Source organism: Anguilla rostrata, chromosome 17, assembly GCF_018555375.3.
Source record: "Anguilla rostrata isolate EN2019 chromosome 17, ASM1855537v3, whole genome shotgun sequence".
NCBI lineage: Eukaryota > Metazoa > Chordata > Actinopteri > Anguilliformes > Anguillidae > Anguilla > Anguilla rostrata.
In genome coordinates this window covers 6,296,112-6,313,896 of record NC_057949.1, presented here as the reverse complement: position 1 = coordinate 6,313,896, position 17,785 = coordinate 6,296,112, and the positions used below count along the sequence as shown (strand labels likewise).

Below are 17,785 nucleotides of genomic sequence, written 5' to 3'. Positions count from 1 at the left end.
CAGCGTAGAAACTGTTTTCACAAATGTCACGCGTTCAGAGGACACAGGCGGGGACCTCCCCCAGCTGACCTACGCTTGCTACTGGACATCACAAATGATGGGGAGGGGCCTGAATAAGCAACGAAAATGAAGCCTGCCAAATGCTGACCGGCTAAAATACTCTTCTGAGTCAGCAGGCAGCGCCAAACGAAAAGCATCATGGGATTTCCACCCATCCCTGCCCTTTTTTTAAACATTTGAGCAGAGCTGCCCAACCCTCTTCCTGGATATCTGCCGTCCTGTAGGTGTTCATTTCATCCCAAATATGGACCACCACTACTAATCAGCAGCTCGACAAGACCTCTAGCCACTGAATGAGCTGTGGAGTGGAGATCTGTAGGACAGTAGATCTCCAGGAACAGTGTTGGGCAACCCAACTGTCGTGTTGAATTAGGGGTGCTTTGTTAGGGTTGCAGTGAAAACCTACAGGACAGTAGATCTCCAGGAACAGTGTTGGGCAACCCAACTGTAGGTGTTGAATTAGGTGTGCTTTGTTAGGGTTGCAGTGAAAACCTACAGGACAGCAGATCTCCAGGAACAGTGTTGGGCAACCCAACTGTAGGTGTTGAATTAGGTGGGCTTTGTTAGGGTTGCAGTGAAAACCTACAGGACAGTAGATCTCCAGGAACAGTGTTGGGCAACCCAACTGTAGGTGTTGAATTAGGTGGGCTTTGTTAGGGTTGCAGTGAAAACCTACAGGACAGTAGATCTCCAGGAACAGTGTTGGGCAACCCAACTGTAGGTGTTGAATTAGGTGGGCTTTGTTAGGGTTGCAGTGAAAACCTACAGGACAGTAGATCTCCAGGAACAGTGTTGGGCAACCCAACTGTAGGTGTTGAATTAGGTGTGCTTTGTTAGGGTTGCAGTGAAAACCTACAGGACAGTAGATCTCCAGTGCCTTGATCAGCACGCTTTGCTAATGAAGAAAGTGACTCTTATCAGCTAACTTCCTGCCATATTTTAATGTGCACTGAAACCTACAGAAGCTTCAGAAATATTTGTACAGCCATATGGTAAATGGTAAATGGACTGCATTTATATAGCGCTTTTATCCAAAGCGCTTTACAATTGATGCCTCTCATTCACCAGAGCAGTTAGGGGTTAGGGGTTAGGTGTCTTGCTCAAGGACACTTCGACACGCCCAGGGCGGGGTTTGAACCGGCAACCCTCCGACTGCCAGACAATCGGTCTTACCTCCTGAGCTATGTCGCCCCTGGCACGGATGTGTGGACTGCGACAACATGTACTGTGTCAGTAGATAGCAAAGTAGCTAGCCACTCGGAGCACATAATCCATTTATCTTCTTTGTTCCCTGGAAGTATGGAAGCATAGCTGGACGGATATCTTGGGAAACCAGTGGAGGTTTACAGGCCCTAATCTCCTCCCGGAGTCGCAGGTGACCCGAATCGAGTGCCCCAGCACACAGGCTGCCGCACTCCCGCGCAACAGCGCACCCCTCTGTGTACTGTAAACAGGGCGGGGCTGTTCTCAGCTGGGGCGTTTAGAGGTTTGGCAGCGCAGCAGGGCGCTCGTGCCAAATAAAGCGATTTGGGGGGGGGGGGCGTGGGACGTGCTTAAGGGAGCCCACTGCACCCATCAGCGGGGGCGCGCGTGTGTGGAACTGCCCCCACCATGGCTGCGTGCGTCTGGAACAGCACCCCTTCTCCTACCACCCACAAGCAGGATATGGGTGAAAAGCAGACGAGCAATACCAGACCCCTGGAGGAAGACATACGTTAATCGCAATTCTTGTTTTTCTGAATAAACCAACAGGTGCAGGGAAATATAACCTCACAGTGTGACTCAAAGGGCTGGTCTTTAAGGCACTGTTAGCATGGGTACAGGGAAATATAAATGCACAGTGTGACTCTTAAAGGGCTGGTCTTTAAGGCACTGTTAAGCCGGGCACCCACCGCACGCGTCGCGTAAGCGTCGCGTAAACAGCAGGGCGAAGCAGCACGGCGCGACGCGTAGGGTGTCTCCACTGGTTCCGTTTGTGTCGCGCAAAGGCTTGCGTAAAAGCTAGTAGCTCTCGCAGTCTGCAGTGGGATTACATCGTGTATTTCACGTTTGTTCACGACTGTTGATTATGGGTTAAGTGAATACTTTGGTGAGAGACCTTTTTCAGTTTGTTAATTTGGTAATATTTCGTTAACTCGTAAATACGTGAGAAAGTAAACGCTTTCAAGAATTACCATAAACTTAAATCGCAACGTAGCCTGCATAACAATCAATCTCAAACTGTATTCATTTATTTGCTTGGTTAACAAGCGTGCCAATTTCATGAAGAATATGTAATGATCGTAATAATAATAAATAATCCGTAATCAACCATTGGGAATTCCCGTGTTGTCTTGTCATTCACGTCAAAACATTTATAGGATCATATTTAGTAAAATCAGCTAATCATGAAAAAGACAGTAACAGTTTAATCTTGAAGAGATATGAACACCACAACGCCATGAACACCGGAAGCTTTGAAGTACAAGTGCGATAGGCTACGTCTTTCTGTGGTGTATTTTCAAATTTACCCCACCCCCTCCGCAAAACAGCGAAACTAAGTTTGCCTTTTCCCCAGATTCCAGTTATTTATTTATTTATTTTTACAAAACGAAAAGGCTTGTATTTTTTTTTTGGTGCTTATAAAATATCTGGGAGGCAACTAGGGACACACCCCCAGTAATATAAGGATGAAATATAAATCAGAGCATGTATACCTAGCATTTTAGAGCATATTTCTGTGTATAAACAGGCCATCGTGACGCGCGACAAGCCGAAAAAATAGAACTGAAGCGAAAAACTACGCTTCAGTTCGCTTGTGTCGCGCGAGCTTCGCAGCCGGTACGCGACGCGTTCGCATCTGGTGGAGACGACGTCGCCCGCTGCCGTTGTAATAACAGTACTTCAACTACGCTTCAGTTACGCGCGTAATACGCGCGTAGTGCGCTCGCGGCCGATACGCGTGCGGTGGGTGCCCGGCTTTAGTATTGGTACAGGGAAAGAGAGCCGTAGCGTGACTGTTAAAGGGCTGGTCTTTAAGGTTGCCGTTGGGTACAGACACTGGCGGCACTCTGGCTCATCTCCACTGAGAAAATGTCACCGGAGCGCCTGGTGTTTTGGGAACAACAGTCCCTGGGGGCCGGCGCTCCATCACGTGACAGCCAGCGCGCCTGCCTAGGGCTGAGAAAGGGACAGAGCCGAAAATATCCCCCCCCCCACGGTGCCAAACCCTCCTCCTGGCGCCACAAGCCCCCATCGCCAGGCAACCGCAGCATCCCACAATAAGCGCCTGTGTGTCACGGCCCCCCGCGCCGCAGACGGGCTGGGAAAGCGCGAGAGCTCTCGCCGCCGCCGGGCTCCGATCACCACTGGGCCTGACACCGCCGCTCCCAGACGGCGGTTAGCGCCGTTAGCGCTGTCTCCGTGGCGCCGCGACGCTCATCCGCCTGCAAATAGCGCGGCGCGGTCTCTCCGCCATCGCAAAACACAGGCCCGACTCCTCTCACTCCTCAAACCGCCAACCCCACCCCTCTCCCCCACCCCACCCCCCGCCAAGCTCACACACAAAGTCCACTGCGTGTGGTAGACCACCCAAAAAAATGGGCGGGGCAACCGTATGCCACCGGAAGTGGATCGATTTCAACCGATCGCTGCTTTTACGCCTGGAAGAGCAAACCTCTGATTGGTTAAAAGAAGCCAGTGACCGGCAGGCCGCCGTGGAGTGTACGGAGCCTCCTCCACATCCTCGCCCGATAGCGACCTGCAGGTTTCACACACACACAGCGGTTCCACGCCAGGCCACCGCTGAAAGGAGAAGGGGGAAAGGGGGACTGCGCGCGTGCGTCACTTCTGCAATTCGGCACCGCAGGAGGAACGGCGTTATTCAGAGCTCCGACGGCGGCGTTCCGGGGGAACTTCGCAGAGCGGAAACGGCATCGGCGAATCCCTCGAAAATTAAAGGAAGGGGGGGGAGAAGTGCTGACACGCTCGTGCGGGCGTGGCCACGACTTCCAGGTGAGCCGGCCGACGCCGGAAGGCGGTATAAATAGGGACCGCGGCGCTGCTCCTTTCTAAAGCGGCTCAGGGCAGCCGGCTAATCCCTCGCGGGGCTGACGCTAAAGTTAGCCGCGAGGCGCACGCGCGGCCTCCCGAGGGACGGACGGAGACAAGATGGCGCGGGGCCACCGTCACATTCTCAGAAAGACCGCACTCCATTTTTCAAAATGGCTGACGTCATTTCTTACTCCCCCACCCCCAGTCTCCTCATCCAGTAACATCAGATTGGATTTTAATTGCATGACAAAATACCCAGAGGAGCCCTTTTAATAATAGTTGCCGAATTACACCCTTGTTTTTGTTTTTTGGCTTTTTGCCCCCCCCCCCCAAGGTTACCGAGCTGCTGCTTCCCGCCGTTCTCGCGCCGTCGCCCTGGGAAATGAACGGCGAGCGCGAAACGCGCTAATTATTTCAGCGCTAAGCGGGCTAGCCGCCAAGCGCAGACGCCGCGCTTTAAATCACGCTCTCCGCATGACGGGGGCCAAACTCAGGAACCGGCTCCTGCGCTTTAAATCACGCTCCATCCCTCGACGCTCCTGACCGCTGCGGGGCCAAACTCAGGAACCGGCTCCTGCGCTTTAAATCACGCTCTCCGCCTGACGGGGCCAAACTCAGGAACCGGCTCCTGCGCTTTAAATCACGCTCTCCGCATGACGGGGGCCAAACTCAGGAACCGGCTCCTGCGCTTTAAATCACGCTCTCCGCATGACGGGGGCCAAACTCAGGAATCGGCTCCCGCGCTTTAAATCACGCTCTCCGCCTGACGGGGGCCAAACTCAGGAACTGGCTCCTGCGCTTTACCGGCCCGAGACCGTCCAACAGCCTCCCTCGCCTCGTATCGCACCGGTTGCTAAGCAATGAAAGCACAGGTCCGTGGAAACCGTTAGATTGCATTTTTAACAGCTCGGTTGTCTTTGCATACACAACGGTTTGATTCCAAAGGTCGACTCCACAACCTCGCTGGTGCTTCTAGGCGCGGGGAGCGCGAGCCCGGTCCCGGAGGGCCGGTCCGCGTGCGGGCTTTTGTTCAGACCGGTCACCTCAGTTTTTTTTGTCCTCTGACAGCTCTGTAGACTGCGCTGGCACGCTCCTGCGCCCGTGCGCAGTAAAATCTTCGGGGACGCGCTTGCAGTCCGCGGCCGCAGCTGGTGCTTACGTAAACGTCAGATCAGGATACGAGTGAGCTAATTAAAGAATTAAGCAGCAGAAGAAACGCAGAGTCCTGAAGTGGACCGGCTCGAATTGTGGACCGGCTGACCCTAGCGCTAAAAAAAACCCGTATATACAAAACAGAAGGAAGTGGAGACAAAATTTACAAACGTTAAGCCATTCTAAAAAACTCACAACTGAAATGTCGCACACACAGGTCTTAATTGGGGCGACATAGCTCAGGAGGTAAGACCGATTGTCTGGCAGTCGGAGGGTTGCCGGTTCAAACCCCGCCCTGGGCGTGTCGAAGTGTCCTTGAGCAAGACACCTAACCCCTAACTGCTCTGGCGAATGAGAGGCATCAATTGTAAAGCGCTTTGGATAAAAGCGCTATATAAATGCAGTCCATTTACCATGCAGTCCATTTACCATTTAATTGGCCTACACTTCAGACCCATGCACCCTAAGGGTCAAACACCGAGCTGGCTAGGGAAAGGTTTATACGCCGCGCGTCTGGCAGGTAAAAACGGCGCAAGGTCACCAGGAAATTGCATCGTACGCTCTCCCCAAAGCAAACGAACTACAAAACCACGCCCTCCCGCACTCCCGTTACCTTAAAAACGCGGTGGAGGCGTCACCGCGTGCCGAAGCGGACGTGGAGGCGCGGCCCCGGGGCGCTAGCCGAGGCGGTTAGCGTCGGCGGACGGCGACGCCGACGTGCTTTTAACGGGGTTACCGCCAGCGCATCTGGCGGCTCCCCGCTGGCTGCTCCACACTGTTACTCTGACACCCGCGCAACGCACTGGGCCATTTTAATCGAGGGGGGGGGGAGATAGGCGTCTCTCCTCTTCAAATATAATCCCTCCCGCGCACGGGCCCCGCAGCTCCGGTGTATAAATAGCGCAGGCCTGCCGCCGCCGCCGGGCCCTTCACGCGGAGTCTCTGACACGCGGCGTATCTCATGCGCTTTTTTGGGTGAATCGCCCACTCCGAGGGACAGGAGGTCAGAGGAGAACTGCAGAATGCGAGCGCTACGAACGCCTCCGCCGACATCCGGTCTGATTTTCCCCCGGGGTTTGGCGGAGCCTCGGATCGCGGACTCGGCCCCGAGCGCGGCCGTTTTTCGGAGACGGTAGCGCCGGCGGCCGAACGAAGGCCGAGCGGCGGCAGGCGAGGTCGGGCGGCGGCGCGGGACCGAACGTGGCGGGCCGCGCGTGGGAGCTACGGGACGCCGCTCCTGAGGAGCGCGTTTCCGCGCGCGGGCGGAACACGGAAACGCAGAGCTCAGGGGCGCGGGGCGCCTGCCGATCTCACACCACACGCAGGTAAGCAGGGATGCAAGCTGTTCTACAGCAGGGCTGCCCAACCCTGTTCCTACAGATCTACCAACCTGTAGGACAGGGCTGCCCAACCCTGTTCCTACAGGTCTACCAACCTGCAGGGCAGGGCTGCCCAACCCTGTTCCTACAGATCTACCGTCCTGTAGGACAGGGCTGCCCAACCCTGTTCCTACAGGTCTACCAACCTGCAGGCCAGGGCTGCCCAACCCTGTTCTGGCACATCTACCGTCCTGTAGGCCAGGGCTGCCCAACCCTGTTCCTACAGATCTACCGTCCTGTAGGACAGGGCTGCCCAACCCTGTTCCTACAGGTCTACCAACCTGCAGGCCAGGGCTGCCCAACCCTGTTCTGGCACATCTACCGTCCTGTAGGTCAGGGCTGCCCAACCCTGTTCCTACAGATCTACCAACCTGCAGGCCAGGGCTGCCCAACCCTGTTCCTACAAATCTACCAACCTGCAGGAGAGGGCTGCCCACCCTGTCCTACAGATCTACCACCTGCAGGCCAGGGCTGCCCAACCCTGTTCCTACAGATATACTATCCTATACATTTTCATTTTCACCTAATTTGGCACACCTGACCCCATTAACAAGAGGCTCAATGAGATCTCTAGCTGTTGAATGATGTGTGCTTTGTTAAGGTTGTAGTGAAAACCTACAGGACGGTAGATCTCCAGGAACAGGGCTGGGCAGCTCTGTTGATTTGTGATCTCACCTACCGCAAAATGACCCTCCCCAGATGCAACCAGGAGCGAAGGGCTAAATATTGCTGAGTTTCATAATCAGTTGGGGACTTATCCACCCAGTGGCACTGCACTGAGCTTGAATTTGCCGTTCGTAACAAATTTTTTTTGAAAAACCACATAAACAATATAGCCTACTCATGTTTAGCAAGCTAGCTAGAATGCGACATCTTGCTTTTGACTTTTCATTCAAATTAAGCACTCTCTCTTTAAATTGCATAACGGCACTAACAGCTGTGTAAATATTATGATTACACACACACACACACACACACACACACACACAGTCCTTGGAAAGGGAGACCAACAGCAGAGCAGACTGATCAGGGAGTTTTCACAATATTGCCGTGACATTTATTTCTTAAAAACTGACGTGAAACTGCAGACACTAAGCGTTCAGAGCAGTGGTGACCAACCCTGTTCCAGGAGATCTACCATCCTGTAGGTATTCACTCCAACCCTGACTAAGCACACCTCTTTCAACAGCAAAAGGTCTCACTGACCTGCTAATTAGTGGAGTCATGTGTGCCAAATTAGGGTTGAAATGAAAACCTTCAGGGCAGCAGATCTCCAGGAACAGGTTTGGTCACCACTGGCTTAGAGCAACAGGCACCCAGTACTTCAGTCCCCGAGCGGCCTAGGCGAAGAGCACGTTAGGTCCACGCGTGTCCGTCTCCGTGTGCACAGCTCTTTACAGCAGCTAAATCACGCTGTTGCACTGAGCCGGAAGAACCGGTGGGCCCCTCAGGCCCGAGGCACGATCCACCCGTCTCACCTGAACCGCAAGGGAAAGACGCCCGAGGCAAGCTGGAGCCGTTTCCACAGCAAACGGAAGACAGAGGAATGTGCGCGAGATAGTGCACAAGATAGCACGTGGAATAGCACACGAGCTAACACACAGGCTAGCGCACGACGGGCTAGCGTACGACGGGCTAGCGCACAGTGCGACAGGACAATGGCCCCAGGCCCAGGTCAGCCCAGCAAACGCCTTCATCCCAGACCGTCATTTTTTTAAAAACCGCCATCAGCCTGCCGACACTCAACGCAGGAGCTCAAAGCGCGACTTGTTTTCCAAGCCGGTGGACACAAGAGCTCCGCTAACAGAACGTCTTACGTCAACACGGTGAGCAGGGACTTAATTCCCTGGGACACGGAACTTAGTAAAGGATCTTTTTAATATTTGGGCAGATGGGGCAGTTCCAAGACTACACTAAGCCATGCACAATTTAAAGACTAATGCCTAAATATACAACAAAGCAATAACTGCCAAAATCGGGGGGGGATAGTCCAGGACAAAGCGTGGGGTCCTGGAGAGGCTGCAGCACCCAGGCCTCGAGCAGCGGAGGCCCCGTGGCGCGGAGCTCGGTTCTCCCCAGACACGGCGACGCCCTGTCCCCGCAGCGGCTCACACGCCCCTCATTGCTTCACGCCGGAAAAGCGCTGGAGCTCACAGAACCGGCTTCGGGCACCGCCGCCATCTTCCGCTCTTCCAGGTAACGAGGCGGCAAAAAAAAAAAAAACTTACCGCAAACGGGCTTCATTCGGTAGCGTGGCGGAGATCGCACAGAACGGTTGCCTGAACTGACGTGATGTCATTTCGGGGGCCATCTTTGTAAGGCTCAACCGATGGCACAAAAAAATGCCATTTCGGCACACCTCAGGCGTAAATACGGGTCTCCTGTAATAGCAGACCTTAGAGGTTATTTCACGCTTTAGATACAGTACATACAGGAGGGCCTGACCTTCAAGACATGGGAGACATGGCAGGGTTTGGCAGCCACGCCTAAACAGCATTCTGGTATGCGTTTCGCCCGGGTACTGGTCGTACAATTTCCAGCAAAAACGGCTCACATTATACAAGCACACCACCAAGTTCCACGGTATCAACACTGTGATGTTACAGTGGCCGTATGGGAGTTAGCCAGCCACACTGGGCAAGGATATCCAATCCTCATGACAGAGCGCCATTCTTTGCTTTTGACACCATTTGAAAGACCCAGGATGTTTAATACTAAAAGATAGACCAGATTTACAAGTAAAGGGTTGGTACATCACAGATCTTTGGAAATCAAGGCTCAAAAAGTTTACTAGAATGCCCACAGCATCAAGCCACCGACCTTTCAACAAATAGCCTATATGCTAAAGGGTCCACAAACTAGGGTAGCGCGGTACACCTTGCAACGGTACAAACATTTTCAAACTGTACAATGCCAGCATTTTGCTAAATTTGGATCTCTTATGAAAACGCGCCTGACTCTGAGAGAAAACTGACTGTGTAGTTCTGCATCAGATTTTCCTCCGCAGAGGAAGAGAAGTCAGTTTGACATAAGGGACAGCAGCAGATCACAATAACCGTCCCCGACTTGTTGAAAAGCAGGGCGCCAAGTGGAAGGCAAATACGCATTCCTGGCGAAAAGTTTTAAAGCGCTACAATTCTACTGCATCTATTTTTAGGTACGTACCGTACGCTTTTTGTTAAGACGCAAAATTGCGACATTTTAATCTTTCTGCTGTGCATAAGCAGTGGCTACAAAGCCAGTGATAAAGGCCAACCTGACAACAACACTATCACAGTGCCAAGTTTGCAAAAATGTCTTAAAGGCTCAAAAGTTTGTTTCGCCAAAGGGAGGCATCACACCAATCTAGCAAAGCATCAGTCTGCCACCCACCGCTTGCTCTTCAGTGACTTCAAATCCTGACAGGGGCGGTGACAAGTTGACATGACAAGTTTAGATTAAGGTGTTTGGAGGGTTTAGCAAGCGTAGTGCTACTGTTCACAAAGTGCTCACATCGTAATGTAATGTATTCTGATTTTGTGTCAAATTTTGTTAATAAATATTTCTGAAAAGAGACATCAAGTTTACATTTCATTTTGTGAAATTCTTATCAGCAATTTACTGTGGTAATGATTTGGTACCAAAGCTGGTATCAGTATCCAAGTCTAAATTTTGGTACACTACAACATACTTAAGTGACATGGTACTAGAATACAAATGACGATGGGGAGGTAAGAGCGGTTGTCTGGCAGTCGGAGGGTTGCCGGTTCGATCCCCCGCCCTGGGCGTGTCTGAGTGTCCCTGAGCAAGACACCTAACCCCTAATTGCTCCCAATGAGCTGACTGGTACCATGCATGGCAGCCTTTCACCGCAGGTGTGTGAGAGTGTGTGTGAATGAGAGGCATCAATTTTAAAGTGCTTTGGATAAAAGCGCTATATAAATGAAAATCCATTTACCAAATACAGGATGCCTTCAACTGCCTCTTAATCAACAGTGACTGCCTAAATTTAAAATCTGACAAGACCTTTTAAACTCAAGAGGTTGTTATACAGAATACAATTTGCTGGGTCACATAGTGAGGCATATTATGAATGGTAAAACTCTGAATGTAGCCTGCACATTTGTTTGATACTAAATGTAGCCATTTTAACAGCCTATACGCAGGAAATAACTTGACCTATATACAAGGCTTTATAATGTGATGCGTAATTACATATTATATAGTACCACAATCCCCACTGAGTGGGGGGGGCATCCATTAATTTCATCACAACCACTATCGTTATGCCTCTCCCTACACGCACTCTGTCTCTCAGAAAACACAACAACGAAAAAGTACAGTACTATTAACTGCACGGCGTTGCTCCTGACCACTATAGACGTTAAAAATAAAGTAACCAACGCAAGTCACTAATTTTAGATAATGAATTCAAATTGCTGCACTCTCACCCAACGCACAGCCTACTACAAACCAGCTGGTCAACCTCCTCCATTTCGTAAATGCATCGCGTAGTCAGAGTAGCATTCACGTTAGCTAGCTGCCGCCTACACAAAAAATTTAAACCCCCCCAAACTCTCTCCGAAAACTATACAACGGAATAAAAACGCACACCCGTGTCCTCTACCACTTCCCAAAAACGTCAATGTTCTATGAACGCCAAATGCCACGGCTTGCTATCCAACCGTTGAATCACTAAACATAGGGGATGAATGGGCCCCACAGGCATGCTAACGTAGTCCACGGCTACTGAGGCAAACGTTACCATGTTTCTGTACTTCAAAAAAACAAGCAATGTTTTATTAAGTGAAACGTGCAAGCCAACGCACCGTTAAAATAACAATTATGACGTTTATCAGATTTAGCCGAACGTTTGGCTTTTTGTTTGCTAGCTTGCACTAGTTAGACTAGCGAGGGATGGTTGGTTCCACCCAAATGGCAGTTCGCTAGCTACCTAGACACGACACCTGGTTTGTTAGCCTGACAAACAAATGCAGCTAGCCATCCAGTTTTACACTCACCAACTAACTGTTAGACATGCTAGTCTGATTGCTAGGTATAATAAAAAAGACAATAAAACAAAGTTACCTCAGCTAGCTTAGCCAGCCAGGTGGCTAACATTACTGACGCTGCAGCTAGTTTGCATTCGATGATCAGCTTACTTTCCAGCCAAACGAGACAGCCATTCAGTCTAAACCTGATTTATCAATTCACTATCGGCTCTTTCAGAACACAGGTAACTGTACTGGCCAAATATGCTACCGTAGGTGACCGTTTACCGGAGACCGTGCTCCCTTCTGTGTCTAGTCTTCCGGCCCAAACCAGCGTGTTCAAACCGGACTACCCAGTCGCCTCCCGCTTGAGCTCCATTTTTTCCCTTGCCATTTCCTCTCCGCCGCTCCGTTTCAAACGTGATAGCAGACAACAATCTCAGTAAAACAAATTATTCAGAAAAGCACAGAGATGTTGAGCACAACACAATGGATTAATGTGCGTTTTATCAGAGAATAGCAAAATGACTTAGCTAGCTAATAACTTACCTTCTAGGAGACGCTGTATTATGGAGTCAATGTTTAATTTGTCCGGCTCCGCCATTTTACTTTATTTTTTGTCGTTTTCAGACGGTCTTTCTCTCTCCGTAGCTCTCCTTCGTCGTCGAAGTAAAAATACAACCCCCACCCAAAATAATGCCCAAATGTGTAGCTAATTTATTAAACTTAGCTTGTACTTTATCGTTATTTAACAGAGGGACTGACTCTAAAGATTATTATTAGCTAGCTATCGATAGCTAATGTTAGCTAGTATAGCTATCTGGCTAACTTATTCCTACTATCGATAGCTAGCTAATAATAATTTAAATAAAATAAAAGCGCGATATCTATCTTTCATGTGAATTATGTCTTCCGTTTTAGTGTCAAAATTTTAACCAAAGTGCGCTTTTTTCTCTTCCTTTTTCAGGTGATATTATCGTGTGTATTTTCTGTTCCTCTACGGAACTTTAAAAGGACTAGCAGAGCAAAGAGAGTGAAAAAAGGGCGGGAACAAACTGGCTCTTTAGATTTCTTCTCCCGTTTATTGGGTCGCAGCAGAAGTTTGAACCTACACTCTCGATATCAATTGGGTAAAGGCTACGTCTATTTCAAATTTGGATCCCTCCTCAGAATGTAGAGGTGACGTCAATGAAGTTGAAAAAGGGCGAAGGGGCGAAGCGAGGATGTGGATTGTAGAGATGCTGCACAACTAACCGAACCTAAGACGTCATTACACAGCTATATACTTGCCGACTGTAATATGAATACATTTGCATGATTCATAATACAATATTTGCTCGTCACAGCTTGCAAAATTATTTTAGTGTCCAGGACGTTTGAAATGAAACCTCTGTCGTTAAGTCTTTTTCATTAACTTCCATCGTAGGCTACATCTGATATTATTTCGGCTCTAGACGGTTCATTTGTATTTACTCTTCTTTAATCATTCAATAAATCAAATCAATCACATTATATTTATACATCGCACTTTGCACAGAATAGAATATTTGTAACTGGGATTTGCAGCTGTGATATTTTATTTATAGTCTTGTATACTAGCCTTTAATACTAGGCTATACTGCTACTGGCAACCATGTGAAATACACTTTTTCTAAGTTACTTTGGCTAAAAACATCTGCTAAAAACTGTATATTGTATTGTTACTACTACTACTCAATAAAAGAAGAAGAATAACAGAGGGACACGATACCATATTTTTCTTATTTCATTATTGCAGTGCTTAAATTATGTATATATATATATATATATATATATGAGCAGCAATGCCAGAACTGCCTAATACCACTCCCAGATCAGCGAGTCAGGACGCATATGTACACATTCTGAATACATAAAGATTGCATCCACAACAAGCCCTGATAGAATAAATAAATAAAACCATAAATATATCAACATTTCAATTACTTAAAAGAGGGTTGGGATTGAAGGGGAACCAAGATGTAGTTGTAAGAGATGGGTCTTCAGTCTGTGTCAGATGGCCAAACATTCTAATACAATTGTATTATATATATTATTAGCATTAGTCATTTCCATGGACTTTAAAAAATCTGAACATCTAAAAATTCATTTTAAATATTCACCTACAATGTTTTGTTTGTTTGATATATTTTTCTAGTTAATTCTTCATCAATCAATTTTTAAAAATATGAAACACAACCAGCATAACAGCATTTAAATGTACCTTTTGAACATTTGGGCATAATTATTAATTTTTAATTAATGTAATGATTCCAACATACACCATATGACCAAAAGTAAATGGACACCCCTTGGTCTGGGGCTGTTGTTCATGGTTTTGGCTAGGCCCCTTAGTTTTAGTGAAGCCAAATCTTAATGCTACTGCATATAATCACATTCTAGACAATTCTGTGCTTCTCCAACAGTTTGGTTTCTGTTTCAGCTTGACAGTGCCCTCAGACCCACATTGAGGTCAGTGTAGAAATGGTTTTGTCGAGAACGGTGTGGGAGAACTTTACTGGCCTGTACAGAGCCCTGACCTCAATCCCATCCAACACGTTTGGAATCAACTGGAAAACCAACTGCGAGCCAGGTCTAAGAGGCCAATCAATGCCCTACCTCACAAATGCTCTTCTGGCTGAATGGAAGTGAATCCCAGCAGCAATGCTCCAACACCTAGTAAAAAGCCTTCACAGAAGAGTGGAGTTTGTTATCTCAGAAAAGGGTGGACCATATTAATGCCCATAATTTTGGATGAGATTTTGGATGTTGGATGTCTGTTGTCCACATACTTTTGGCGTTGTAGTGGATCTATGCTCTGTATTACTACTCCATAATAGATAATTGGGTATATGACTCTCAACATAGCTGCAATTGGAGTACATGGTTGTCAGATGTAATTTGCAGAAGTATAGAGCACCCCCAATACATTATTTGGACATGAAGTACACAGCACTCTGGAATCTTTGGAAACATATGGTATGTGATGAGTTGCAGTTTTTAGGGTTTTAGAGGGTGCTCCTAATAAATAATTGTGGTGGACTTTTCCCTCCCTTATTCATGTTGGTGTTTAATTTTTAATTCAGATCCTCATGGATGTCAGCTCCTCTGTGCAATAAAAAACAACTAATTTCTGGAGAAGAAGAAAGCTCTGGAGCTTCACATTTCCAGAGGGGCTAAGAGGACAGATCTGATCTGCAGCCATCTCCTGCATTGTGTGGAAACACCCTGGCTTTGTGGTCTGCTCTGGCCAACAGCTGGCCACCAGCTGCCTGATCAGAGAGACCCTTCTGACCGGTGTCATGGCAACGACATTCATTAATCCCTGTCACTCACTGCATCATTAATCCCTGTTAATCACTGCATCATTAATCCCTGTTAATCACTGCATCATTAATCCCTGTTACTCACTGCATCATTAATCCCTGTTACTCACTGCATTCATTAATCCCTGTTACTCACTGCATCATTAATCCCTGTTAATCACTGCATCATTAATCCCTGTTACTCACTGCATCATTAATCCCTGTTAATCACTGCATCATTAATCCCTGTTACTCACTGCATCATTAATCCCTGTTACTCACTGCATCATTAATCCCTGTTAATCACTGCATCATTAATCCCTGTTACTCACTGCATCATTAATCCCTGTTAATCACTGCATCATTAATCCCTGTTAATCACTGCATCATTAATCCCTGTTACTCACTGCATCATTAATCCCTGTTACTCACTGCATCATTAATCCCTGTTACTCACTGGATTAAAGTCTGTTACTGCATTTGACCAGATAAAATGACCAGGTTGATCATGCTGACTCATTCGTTTTCTCAAGAATTTTGGATGGAATTTAGCTAGTGAGTTACACAATGAAAACAACCATTGCCTGGAGATGTAAAGCCGGTCCCAGCCCCTCCCAACCTGTCTCGTGATAGGGGTGCAGGCCCCCTCCCTGCTGGTTCCAGGTGCTCGCGGCCAGATGGGCCCCCTCCTGCTGATCTCATCGCTCCTCCAGCTGTAGAGGTGTCATCCTCCCTCTCTCTGAGGTCACCAAACCCCTTTCTTCTCTGGGGAGTGGTCCTCTGCATGCCAGATGTAGATCCACTGATGCAATTTGTTATCGCCTAGCAGGCTAGCTTCACAACCGTAGGGCCTACCTATGTAGGGCTATGCTATGTAAAAGTTGTGTAAGTCACTCTGGGTAAGAGCGATTGCTAAATGCCTGTAATGCCTAGCAGGTGTGCATCAGGCATATAATTCATATTCCTGTGAATCTGCCTTACACAGGAGTATTTAAATCCTTCTGCATGGAGACAAGAATTGAACAACAACAATAATAATAATAATAATGTTTTATCATGTTTTCCAATTAGACCTAATATTAGAATTTGAGGCATCGATCAGCTTGAAAAATAGGATGCACACAAAACAAATTTGGACTGGAGAAATAAATGTGAGTAAAATTTCAAGAAGACTGCAGTTTTCATGACTAAAATAAATTTCTATTTAGTTTAAAGCCTTAGTATTTGGGGTGGTACTTCGATAAAAACACATTTTCTATAACATCTGCTGTTTTTGTCAAAAACTCTGATGCCGTAGAGCAAACTCTGCCATCTAGTGTTGAAACCTATGATGTGATTTGCAATATATTGCATTGCTTTAACTAAAGTGTCGGGGTAAAGCCCATATGTGTACATGTGAAAAGGTGGTATTAAGAAATTAAATTGCATCATATGTAGATTTCCATCAATAAAAACAATGAGGTTTCTATTCTACATGGTATGCAGAACGTTCTGACATAATGTGGCTTAAGAAGGTAAATGATCCTTCTAAACACAAAAAGAATGAAGAAAAATGACCAGCTTGTTAATTTCCAGGATTGCAGTTGTGGTTAAAAAAAAAAAAACCCGGCATAAATACACGGTGGTCTCCAGGACCGAGGTTGAGAACCACTGCCCTATAGGCCATGCTAGTACAGTATGTGTAGCCGATTTGACGGGTTCCGATAAGATAAATTTTCTCTGTCCCGATATTAATATGTTTAAGAGCCGGCGTTGCATTCTGATGTTGAAATGAGGAGTTCACCATTAAGCAGATGTCATTGCTAATACATGTCATACATACATGTGGGCCTGCTGTAGCTTGTGACTGGTTTAAGCGCTTAGCAAGTTGCTCCACTTAAACTCGAGCGCTCTTTCAGACTCAAACAAATGCCTTGTGGGGCCGCATAATTATAGGCCTAAACTTTTCTCTTTTTTCACAAAATTCAAGTTACCAGAAATTACTAGAATGTTGATAAACAATTGAAAGTTGGTTTCTCCATAATTGGCTGCTAATGATCAAAACAGAAACATCGAAGCGTTAGGTCACCTACACAAAGTAAAAAAACAACGGCAAATAGAAAAAAAAAGAAAGAGAGCGTGTGTGCATTTTTGTGTTATCTATGGTCTGCGTAGATTAAAACATGATCTCAGTTCAGTCCCCTGCGTGTGGAGCAGTTGGCACATATCTGGTTTCATCACGTACGTGCGCGCGCGCGTCTGTGTGTGTAAATATTTTGGTTTCCATGCCCAGTGTTCACCTCATCTCGATCTTCTCTTTCCCAACTCCCATCCCTGTATTTCCCAACTGCTCCCTCCTTCCCAGGCTGTTACGTAACTCTCTCTCTCTCTCTGTCTGTCTGTCTCTCTCTCTCTTTCTCTCTCTCTCTCTCTCTGCTCTCTCTCTCCTTCAAATTTCCAAAGGGATTCCATCTGTCACCGCGGTTTTGAAATGTCTCATTCATGGTCTCCCCATTTGTCATATCTAGACTTTCGAGGGGTGGAGGAACATAAGGGTTTCATGACATAGAGGTGGAAAAAAAGATGTGATTAAACGATCAGATCATAATCCACTGTAACCTGAAACTGGGAATATTCATGTCATGGTAATGTCCCTGTTACGTCGTTTCTCTTCCATTTTAGGTCAGAGATGAACTTCCTATTGTGCAAAACACTTGAGCATACTATCCCAGTCCTGAACAGTGTGTGGCGGTTTTGGACTGATACTAATACATCGATATTATAATACTGAGGGACTGCATTTTTATTATGTATAAATATACAGATGGGTGACAAATTAAAATAAAAACCTGAATAAATGAGTGGAGAAACATTATGAATGCAGATGCTT

General features: G+C 47.4%; 2 protein-coding genes across 2 annotated transcripts in view; both read right to left on the bottom strand.

Annotated features, from left to right (window-relative positions):
• LOC135244155 (serine/threonine-protein phosphatase alpha-2 isoform-like) overlaps nucleotides 1-12,636 on the bottom strand; it is a 23,519-nt gene extending 10,883 nt beyond the window's left edge. The window contains exon 1 of the mRNA XM_064316385.1: nucleotides 12,143-12,636. Within this exon, the coding sequence (XP_064172455.1) occupies nucleotides 12,143-12,197 (55 nt within the window). The 5' untranslated portion in view covers nucleotides 12,198-12,636. The remainder of the gene's footprint in view (nucleotides 1-12,142) is intronic.
• The window catches only part of atp2a1 (ATPase sarcoplasmic/endoplasmic reticulum Ca2+ transporting 1), a 150,690-nt gene that overhangs the window by 77,867 nt on the left and 55,038 nt on the right, over nucleotides 1-17,785 (bottom strand). The gene's annotated exons all lie outside the window — the stretch shown is intronic.